Genomic DNA, 10917 nt, shown 5'->3' with positions numbered 1-10917 from the left:
CAAGTTCATATTTAAAATAAACACACATGAAGGATGAAAATCTTTTTAAACAAGAGCCAAAAACATCCAAGTTCTAGTTCTAAATAAATCAAGTGAACACAGCTTGGTGGTAAAGGATAGCCAGGCTCATTTTATTACGCACAGACAGTTCAGCATGTTTATGAGCTATATACATATGAATGTGAAACATTATATTGACAGCTCTAATACATTTGGAGAAACTAGTACTTCAAATACAAAGTAAAATCATGAATCAATATTTGATCAAATCTTGATGTATTGACAAAACAAATAAAATGGAAATTAACAAAATCCTTGCGCACCAAGGATCGAAGAGACCAAAGAAACCGTCTGTTTCACCGGATCTAAAAAAACAAACAAAATACAAAGTTACTGAAGATGAAACACATCATGTTTCAATTAGCTTGAAACGACTTCTATGCTACAACGTTCCATTTTCACCCTTTTCTCTTTTGAATATGATTCAATGCAGCCTGTTGTTAAATGACTGAAGCTCTTAGAGAGCCGCGGGTATTGTGTTTAGTTGAAGTTGTAACAGTCGGGAGGACTCTCTCTTCAAAACAACTGAATTTAAACTGCTAACGTGCTCCACACAGAGCTGCATATCCAGTTTCCCCAAGGGAGTAATTAAAGTTCATACTTTAAAACTTAAGTCATACACTAGTTTGGAACGCAAATACAGGTTGAGTGCAGTTTAAAGAAAAAGGAGCGAAGCTGCTCCCTTTGAATTCTTTCCAGTATCAGCCAATAAAAATTCTAAGGTTGATTTTAAAATCCTACATGTCCAATTAAGAGTTCTGTGTGGTGGAACAGGATGTGGGCCTCATTCGAGAACCACTCGCACAACCATGTGTTCTTAAATGGGATGTGCGGTTTTAGGAGAATGTGCGGAATTTATAAATTTCCTCCAACTTTTCTAAGCATGTAAAAAACTTATGGCCAGTCTAAACTTGTTATTCTCTGAGAGTTATGTACAGATAGTCTGTCTCTCTCTGCAGGGCTAATGCTAATTTGAGCTGAAATAATCTCAACCCTCATCTGACCGAGTTTCAATATTACACATGAAGCAGCTAGAAAACGTGATAAAACAAATATTGTTATTTATATTGTGCTCGCCACATTAAGATAATCAAAAACAGCATATGTACACTGTACATGTGTAGATTTCAGCTTGACAAAGATGGCTGCCCTGATTTTAGTTTTAAACCACCTTGTCTTTACAAAACGAGACTTCACCAACAGTGTTTTAATTTGCCCAAAAATGTTTTACTGACATGACCTGACAGGAGAGTATCATAATATGATTAGTTAAACAGACTACAGTAATGAATTACTCCCCATTCATTAATTATTGCTAGAAGACAATGTGATTGTTGTTTTGCCTCTCTGGCTCTCAGTCTGGTGCTCCACTAGGACATAACTGAATATCTGGCCTCAAGCTTTCAAAGCTTTTACTGCACAGGGATGAATAAGGTGGTGCTGTAAGTTTAGTACCAATAAATTCTGAACAACCGATGAACCCTGTTGGATGAGAGGCTAAACACACTACACAGCAACTCCTGGTGTGTTTATTTGACAAAAACAGAAAAAACACTCTCACCGTATATTTGTCCCATTTCTTCTCAGGATCATACGGTTCCCAGCGACTCGCAGGGAAGATGTGCTTGTTCTTCTCGTACCAGCTCCTCAGCACTACCTTACCCGCATGAGACTTCAGGCAAAAGAGCACAAGTCAGGACCTTTACTGGCATGCTGCATGTTCAAATCTGAATTTTGAGTCTTATATATATAAACTGCAGCACAGTTAGTTAGATGGGGCACAAATTTTACTTCAATTCAGTTTTGTGAATAAATTTACTGAATTTATTAGGTTTATTTTTAATATTTTTAAAACAAACATCCTCACCTCATCTTTTTCTACAGTGGCGTCATTCACGAGTCGAATATCATCGTGAACATCAAAGCTAAACAGAGGACCTGTGGGAGAAAGACAAGTGTAAAAAAAGCAAAAAACTAAACTACACATTGTTAAATATGTTGTGAAGAAACTAGGATTGTGTATTTGAACGGTCTTGAAGGCTGTAGGAGTCACTTACCAGATTTCCCTCTTGCTTTGGTCACAATAAAGTCGTAAAAGCTGTGGTGCTGAATGAGATAAACACATAAAAAAGCATGAAGATACTGAATAAGTGAAAATGTGTCACAGACAAAGTCAAGGAGATAATAAATATATAAAGACTGAAACATAGATTTTAAACATTTTATTTACTGTGTCATATTAATTTGAGCTATTAATTATATTCCAAATTAATCGAATTGACTGTAAAATCTACCATTATATAAAAATGTATGTTGTGGATTGTGAACAGCTGTGGTTTCCATGGACGTGTCAGTAACACACACACTGTACTTACATGTGGGATTATCAGATCCTCTTTGATGTACATCAACTGCTCTACTCCAGCAGACCTGCGTACACAGGAAATTAAGTCAAATCAAACATGTCATGTTGCAATGACTTGCAAATGGAAAAATTATTTTTCAGTTAAAAGTTCCTGTTTGCAGGATTGAAATTGATTTAAAAACATGTACCTATTGGCCGACAGCAACCTTCAGAAATTCAGCATAATTTATACCATCTGTGATCATCAAGCGTAGACTTTATGTTTTGCGAGTGACTATAGGTCATGTGTTAGCGTTTTACTTACAACGCAGAAAATCACATCTCAATGTTTAAACAAAAGTCATGCTGACAATTTGAAAGGTACACTTGGCCACTTTTCCCATGGACATGTAAAGTCTTTGATACTTATAAATTGACTTGACCAACCTGTCAAAATCATATTTAAGACTTTTTAGAGTGGTCTGGTAACACAGATGGGGTGCTGGTAGAACGTTAACGTCTCACCTGAGCTCACTGAAGTCCTTCCTGAGGACTTCCAAGGCTCTCTGCAGGAAGTTCTGGATGGTATTTCCCTTCTTCATCTGCAGGAGTAACAAACACATAGATAATGAAAACATGAAGATAGTATCAACTTGTGAATTTTGGTTCAGATGTGAAATTAATGTAGTCCATACTCTCCCCCTGTGCTGCCGATCCATACCTTTATGGTCTTTCGGTGTCCAGAGCCATCCCAGTAGCTGAACGTAATCTCAATCTCCTCGTCTGAAGACAAACATATGCAACATTATTATGCTGAAATAGGGCGTGAGTTTGTTTCCATCTGTACTTTTACCAGTGAAAAGAAAAAAGACAACTGTGCATGGATTTAAACTTGACACTCACTCTTAATCTTCTCCTGTTTGAGCTCCCATTCCTGCCTGAGTTCCTCTCTGAGACGATTCTCCTCCTCCTGAATCAGACATAATCAATGCAGTGAGAATGCTTAACTTTAAATCAGAGGACCATGTTTCACTTACATGACATCAGAAACTGAACTTTTAAAAAGAAATCCTACTGGATAAAACTGGAAAAAACAAGTAACATTCACATTGACCTCACCTCTCTGTCCCGATCAGGAAGGAAACTTGTGTCCACGTCTGGATTTTTCCCAAGTTTCTTCTTCTTAGCAGGAAGATCTAAAACAGAGACATAACTGCTGAGCAAACACACTAACTGAAATGTTTATTCTGTGAAAACAACCCAGGTATATGAGTTTTAAGTTGTGTTTGAACAAGGGGTTTTGTCAAGGACTAATTCACAGGAACTATGAGGAGTCCTCATTGGTTGCAGCGCAGGGACAACAAGCTTTCAGCAACTAGTCGTTCCCCATGTTAAACAAAAATCAAATGAAAAACAAAAGAGGGGGTGCAGTCTAGAGCTAAAACAGATCTAGGTCTCACAATCCTGCTCTTCTTCTTCGTTTTCGTTTTCCTCCTCCTCTTCCTCCTCCTCTTCTTCTTCTTCATCGTCTTCTGGATTGAATGATAAACTGGCGATTTTCCTTTTCTGTTCCTCCTTCCGCTTTTTCTCTTTCTGTTTCTCAAGTTTGCTGCAAAGACAAAAACCAACCATGAACCAACAAAACGGTTTACAGTGCATGTTTTCTTTGTGTACAGTCATTAGTCAGACAGTTGAAGACAGTTACAGGCAGTTGCTAGTGTTGAACTACAGCCCAGTACAATAATGGTTTGGTTTGGCACCTGGTAAGGAGTTACTGCAGCTCCCTGTCCTGGCTTTGAAAGCATGTTGTGACGTCAGGCTGGACGTCGGCCAGCATTATCATTACTTCCATATATTTTTTTGCGCACACACAAATCAACGGATTATTTGATTATAGATTTAATCGTGCCAGAAATTAAATTTTGCAATCAGTCTCATTCTTCAAAAAACAAAACATATATTAATAATCTATGCATAAGAGTCACACTGATAATAGTTAATACCAAAATAGTTGCTGATAGCATTTCTGTCTAAGTGATTTTCTCTCAATGGACTCATTTGAATGAAAAAATGCATTTCTATATTTAATCTTATGAGCCCTCAGATCTTGGGATTAAATATCTTGGGAACCCTCTTTATGACATGATCTACAAAATTTCTGGTTGAACTTTTTTGTCAGATACATTTTTCAATGCTTAAAGCAGCAGGGAATGATTTTTTTCTTGCAGAAATGTGGAATGAACTGTGCCACTTGTGCAGTAGCAGATTTTTGACATGAAACTTTAAAAAAAGAAAACGTGAAAGACTGAAACCAGACTCGTGGTAATACTGCAACTTACAGCTGGAGCTCCTTGGACTGCTCCTTCTTAGCCAGCTGTTTTTCTCTCTCCTTCACCAATGCCTCCTGCTTTGCCTTCATATCATTCAGTGTCACCAGACCTGAAAATATTGTAGACATGAAACAACAAGATTTATGTGGAGTTGGTAATGTTATAAAAATCTGTGACACAGGTTTATGTGCATTTTTAAAGGAGCATCCATGTGCAAAAGGACCAACACTTACCAACTGTGCTGGACTTCAGCTCTGCCTCTACAGCGTCATAGTGAGCTGAGAATTTCTTATCAATGTTGGCCTTGACCATGTTGTCCTGAGAGAAAACAGAGACACAGCAGAGATGGTGAGTTAACATTACTTTGACCACTTTACATCCTAACAACAGCTGTAAAGGTGACTCCTTTGCATAGTAACTGGCTAACTAACTGGTTCGTCTTTTGAAAAGTTTCTTTCTTTTAACAGACGTCCTTCACAGTTTAATTTAATCTTGCATTTTAGCTGCGTTCTTTCATGTTCTGTGGTGAATTATGTACGTAATTTTCAGCAAAAGTCAATTTTGACAATAATGTTGAAATATATTTATATGTTTACAGGTAATGGCACTGCACTGTGGCGCGGCACATCTGGCTGTAGATTAGTCACTAAATGTGTCCTTCTGTCTTCAAATGCTGCAGAAATGTAAGAAACTGATAAAGAGCCTCTTCAGTCACTCCCGATAGGTTTGACTGTGTGACCCATACTGTGATATAACCTACCGTGCGCTCTCTGCATTACACACAGGTGCAGCCATCCTTGCATCTGCACATCACTAGTTACAGTATTTAACTGCAACCTCTTCTAAATTTGTGTTTTCTTCTTCTGAACAGATGCAATTAAAGGTGCTTAAGTCCTTATTCTAATTATCAAACTGTGTTTATGTGCTAAAAGACCAATAATACTAAAACAGCATATTGTCACTACTTCATTCATTCTCAACAGGTTAATTTATTTATTCTCAGACTTTCAAATTTAATATCTACCTGTTTGTCAGGGTTTTAGTAGAACTATTTTGGCTTTGTGCTCTAATTTTAGACTTTAATCGCAGCATGCATTCAACTTTCTTGAAATTCTGACTTTACATTTAAATGTAGTTATTTAGCAGAAACTTACAAGTGACTTGAAATCTTCTTCCTCATGAACTTATACTTCTTAAACTGAAGGTTGCTCCGTTTTATCTGCTGTTTCTTTGCTAGCATTAGCTTCTGTAGTTCCTATATTAACCCAGTTCTTATTATTACATTATTAGAATAATTAGCTCATCGTTTTTTTATCATTTATGGTAAAGTTACACACCTCTGCTATCTTCTGTTTCAGCTGTTCCAGGTGTTCTCGCTCCTTCTCTCGTTTTTTCATCAGCTGCATCGCTCTTCCAGCTTCACTCGCCGCTCCTTTATACTGAGCCATGTTGTTTTTCTTATTTCTAACGCTCCCTAAGAGGAAACTTTAAGTCACAAACACCAAAAAGAAAAGTGAAATGCTAAAATAACACCGATATTCTTCCAGAAATGTGGAGTTAGACCAGCTCCGAGCACATCACAACAAGAAAAATGGCGTCGACCAAGTGCATGATGGGTACTAACTCCACGGTGCCTTCACGCACCAGAGCAAACCTTGGAAAAACGAGAGTCGCCTGTACACAAAGTAAGTACTCAAGTACTACAGCAGGTACTTGGTTAAAAAAAAGTACTCTACTGGAAGAACTACAATTTTTGGAGTTGAAGAACTGAGTGCATACTCTAAAAATGTTCAACACAGGCCTGATGTAACATGTGCTTTAATCATTTTTCACAGATTTTAGTATTAAGTAAGTATTAAAATTTAGTATGAAGTAACTAGACTAACTAAAGCTTTCAAATAAAAACAAAACAAACATTTCTCTCTGATTTGTAGCGCAGTAAATGTGTGAAAAATGTCAGCCTACAAAGTCGAAATACCCCAAAATTGTACTTACAGTACTTAAATAATGTACTGTCTACTGTAATACATTCACTTACTTTATAAATGTGTGCCACTGCTTTTATTATTTTGTCTCACTGATAAAGATTGAAACACATTTTCCAAAATGATGAGGGGTTACTAATTTAATTGTATGATCATTTTGACATAGCCTACACCTAAGTTAGTGCATTAATGTCGTCTAATACAATAATCCTGCCGTACATTCTCATTTCCAGTATCCTATATAATGACTGTGCAGTTGAATTGATGTGTCAAAGTTTCAAGCACAACAGAACATTATTTTCCTCACAAAGGGAGAATATTTGACAATAATCTTGTATTAGACTCCATCAGCTTAAACTAGAGAGTATGAGGTGTATTGATTTAAATTAAGAAACACATTAGGATGTTTTCTTTTCTAAAATCACCAAAATGCTATGTGCAACAAAATCATTTAAAAAGTTACAACAATGATTTTCCTATTCGTGTATTGATAAATTTAGAAGCAGGATGAGTAGCAAAATCCTCCAATTTGGGAAGCTGTTTTTGTTTTTGCTTGTTACACGACTTTAATGATTATCTGCTCATCCGTCATTATTACCAAAGTGTTCAGTCAAAGCATTTATTGATTCAATAACTCAATTTTTTCAGCTCATGTGGTAAAATAAAATAGAAATACACATTTTTGGATTGTTTAATACAGTTTTATCAGAATTACATCTAAAGACAGTGAAAAATAAAAAGCATTAATCATATTAGTAGTATTAAGTAGTAGTAATATTAAGAATTTTTTATGAATTAGCTATACATGTAGAAAACAGTGGGACAGTGCCAACTAAATAATTCAAAACAAAATTATCTCACTCTTTCTGTCGCTCACTCAGTCACTCGCTCATTACATATCACTATATCTCATGCTCAGACATCCTCTTTGCTTCTTATTTGATGCCAGTCCTTGTTAGACAGATGTATGGCAATTTGACTGCAGCAGAGGGCGATAGACGTACAAAAGGGAATCAGGAAAATGTTCACAGCACACATGCACATGGACCGCAGGCATGGAAGGAAAGTGTTGCTCAGCTGTACGCAAGGCACCAGAATCCTAAAGAGAGAAAAGAGATTCAAATGACTGATTCAAACTCTCATTGTGAGGAGGAGAGATAGAAAGTAATTCATTATCTGCGTTGAGTGAGTGTTTATGATAATTAATGGAGCTACATTCCATTTTTTACATGAAAAATCCCTCAGGCATAAACATGGTAAATGGCAACTAATGACAGTTTCCCAGGTTTAATCACTGGACTGGAAGAAGCCTTGGGCTCTTTCACATGTCTGATGTGTTTTCTATTGAATGGTAATGTGGCGAGTAGTGATAGTAATTCTATTAATTTTATAATTACTGAGCGGGGTGATAAATTGATGTAAATGTCAAATAAACATATCCAGAGCTGCCACATTCCATCCCATTAGTTAATCTAACAGTTTTTGTCCTGTAGCATTTTACATGTTAAGAAATGGTAGAAAAGATTTCATCTGATTTTATGTGTGATGTGTTGGAGCAAAAGGTTTCTGAAAATGTGAAGGTGTACAGCAAACAGGTATATGAAATAACACACAAGACCAGTTTTTATGTATTATACCTATAATAAATATATTAATTTCCAATGCATAAACTGTAGCTCAAACAAAACCTCGATTCTGACTAAACCTGTGTTATGACCAAGTATTTACTGAATTATTAATCATTATGTAAGGCAGATTAATTTATAGTGAAAATGACTAAAGAGGGTGTAGCAAAATATGAAGTACTACAGTAGTCTAGGGAGTATATACAGAGTATATACAGAGCTATAGCCACCAGAACCACCAGACACAGAGTCAGCTTCTTCCCCCAGGCTGTGGCTGAGCTGAACTCTCGAATCCCCTAAAGCAAGGACTCAGTGCAATAACCCCATGTGATATAGTGTGCGGTATATTATGTAAATAATTGCAACTAAATATGTAAATAATTAATGTTTCATGCAACCAGAGGGTACAAAAGATGGAGTCAGACCACATCCAATTCCTTGCTTGTCCTGTGCAAACTTGGGCCAATAAAGCTGATTCTGATTCTGATTCTGATAACATTTATACATAGGTGATAAGTAGACATTAATTTGCACTGGACAAAAGGAACCAATAAATACAAGCTGTGCTATTATATTGTATATAACTAATGTGCATATTTGTAAAAATATTGCATTTTTATGCCTTTTTAAGAGAATGTTTATGTAGCATCATCATACCAGACATGTAGACAAGCAAGAATGGCCAGGAAAATGCCACAAAACAGAGCGAAGGGCACAGCAAACAGTAAGGTGAGGCAGCGGTATGTCCAGATACGAGCCCTCTCAAAGCCAACTACACTGTGAAGCCACACTCGGTCTATGGTTCTAGGTGCAGCAGGCTCTGCCAGCACGTCACTGACCTCCACCTACAGACAGGAGACAAGGCGTAACTAATAATGCAGATGAGCTGTTTGACATGGCCTGCATTTATGGTCAGATCTCCATTTACATTGGAATTATGCACAGACATAATCTGTTTTAATTCATAACACAAATCGTTGGTATTGGTCATGAATGTATTGAGTCCATGGCTGGACACCATGCAGGAGGCTGCGTTACTTCCTCTTATTCAGAGGAAAATGAATTCTCAAGTTTATAAAGGTATCCTTATAAAGGTCGACCCGCTGGTTTACTTACTTTATTGTGTTCGTTCAAAAGACAAAAAACTGCTGTTTGTGTGTTTTTAGCTTAAGCACACTGCGTTCATCTATACTTAGATAAAATCATGTTTTATGATCAATTCATGGAGAAAACCAGAGGCTTTCAAAGGGTTCAAATACTTTGCCTTGCTACTGTAAATTCATAATGAGAACAAAAGGACCTTTAGGTGCTTGTTGATGCCATAAGGGTCCCTGGTGGGTGGGTGACAGGTGGGTGTGGGTGCAGCAGGGGCTGTGGGAGGGGTCCGAGGTTTGGGCGCTGGAGTCGGAGTTTTGGATGCAAACTCCGGAGGAGGAGGTGGAGTGTTTATCTGTTCCCCTCCTCGATCCTCTTCATCAGTGTCGTCATCAATCTTACACTCCACCAGGCAGTCGTCGCTCACCATCGTCATCTTCACTGCAGGAGGAAGCACATGTTGTTTTCACATGTAGATGCAAATTGACAGGAAGGCCTTCAATACCGGTTTACTTCAGTATCTATCTATTATAAAACCACTGCTCTCTCTCTCTCTCTGTCTCTGTCACACACACACACACACACACACACACACACACACACACACAAAGTTAATACACACTCCTGCAGCAGATTGCATGCATGAAGAGTGTAACAGCAAGCTGAGCACTGGCTCTACCACCTGTTCTTTAGCCCCCAAAAAAGAAGTCATACCAAAATCTGTAAATAGCAGCCGGTCGTTTTAAATTTACATTTCAAAAATGAAGCACACACTCTAGAGTTTAGTCATGTATCTCATCGTACATATTACATAGTACATATTCTTACATATAAGTAAATAACAATTGATAACATGATTTTTTATTTTATTCAATTGAATTGAGGACTTCAACTCAAACATTTTCTGGGTAATGATAATTTGATCAACTGGCACATATCTGATATGCAATATACAAGAAACAGGTTTTGTAAAGTGACAATAAGTATCGTGGTAATCATATCAGTGTAGCAGATCGGCAACAATGATGATTCATATCTGACTTACCTTACTTCAAAGTTCTATCTTAATCCTGTATCAGTGACAGAGCCCCTTGCAGAGAATCGTGGCGGGGGACCCCTGCAGAGAGTGTTAATTTAAAATGCCAATGAGATCAGTTCAAAATCTTAATCACATGTCCCTCAGAGGTTATGTGGATTCATACAGAGGCAGTCACAAAGACAGACACCTACAGGGTTTGACACTGAATTAGAGAGGCAGAAGTGCTAATGTGGTAAAGTGTCTCTACTCTAATCCTTCTATGTGTGTGTGTGTAGTGCTTTGGAAGGAGTTATTTTAGGAGAAGGAGTGGATGGGTCTAAAATATCACGTTACAGCACTTGAGTGCCGTCTCAACACAGAAACGGAAACAATGACAAACACACACATCAATAACTCAGCAAACAAGTGTAAATGTAAAACTCTGACTGTCAAATTGTTG

The 10917-nt window shown here is 37.4% G+C and overlaps 2 protein-coding genes across 2 annotated transcripts; both read right to left on the bottom strand.

The window, feature by feature from the left end:
• Positions 1-110: 110 nt before the first annotated feature.
• On the bottom strand, positions 111-6330 carry fam50a (family with sequence similarity 50 member A). The gene is made up of 13 exons (XM_026366926.1): positions 6072-6330; positions 4968-5052; positions 4744-4843; positions 3865-4013; positions 3524-3600; positions 3308-3374; positions 3126-3187; positions 2930-3006; positions 2436-2490; positions 2118-2166; positions 1928-1998; positions 1622-1732; positions 111-365 (listed from the first exon to the last, which is right to left on the bottom strand). The coding sequence occupies exons 1-13, from the start codon at positions 6180-6182 to the stop codon at positions 357-359; spliced, it is 1023 nt and encodes a 340-aa protein (XP_026222711.1). The 5' UTR covers positions 6183-6330; the 3' UTR covers positions 111-356.
• Positions 6331-7537: 1207 nt separating this feature from the next.
• Positions 7538-10889, bottom strand: zgc:158296 (uncharacterized protein LOC791212 homolog). The gene is made up of 4 exons (XM_026368632.1): positions 10485-10889; positions 9645-9880; positions 9002-9189; positions 7538-7818 (listed from the first exon to the last, which is right to left on the bottom strand). The coding sequence occupies exons 2-4, from the start codon at positions 9873-9875 to the stop codon at positions 7635-7637; spliced, it is 603 nt and encodes a 200-aa protein (XP_026224417.1). The 5' UTR covers positions 9876-9880; positions 10485-10889; the 3' UTR covers positions 7538-7634.
• Positions 10890-10917: the final 28 nt, after the last annotated feature.

This window comes from Anabas testudineus, chromosome 7 (assembly GCF_900324465.2).
Source record: "Anabas testudineus chromosome 7, fAnaTes1.2, whole genome shotgun sequence".
NCBI lineage: Eukaryota > Metazoa > Chordata > Actinopteri > Anabantiformes > Anabantidae > Anabas > Anabas testudineus.
The sequence above is the reverse complement of the archived record's forward strand: the minus strand, read 5'-3'. Positions and strand labels throughout refer to the sequence as shown.

Bases quoted from the DNA above. Each gene is read 5' to 3' on its own strand.
- fam50a (XM_026366926.1), bottom strand. From the start codon at position 6,182: ATGGCTCAGTATAAAGGAGCGGCGAGTGAAGCTGGAAGAGCGATGCAG. The intron at 4,014-4,743 runs GTAAGTTGCAGT...TTGTCTTTGCAG, and splicing joins CAGTCCAAGGAGCTCCAGCT to CAAACTTGAGAAACAGAAAG. The intron at 1,999-2,117 runs GTAAGTGACTCC...TTTCTCCCACAG, and splicing joins CAAAGCAAGAGGGAAATCTG to GTCCTCTGTTTAGCTTTGAT.
- zgc:158296 (XM_026368632.1), bottom strand. From the start codon at position 9,875: ATGACGATGGTGAGCGACGACTGCCTGGTGGAGTGTAAGATTGATGAC. The intron at 9,190-9,644 runs GTCCTTTTGTTC...TCCTGTCTGTAG, and splicing joins GCATCAACAAGCACCTAAAG to GTGGAGGTCAGTGACGTGCT. The intron at 7,819-9,001 runs GTATGATGATGC...TTCTCTCTTTAG, and splicing joins CTTGCTTGTCTACATGTCTG to GATTCTGGTGCCTTGCGTAC.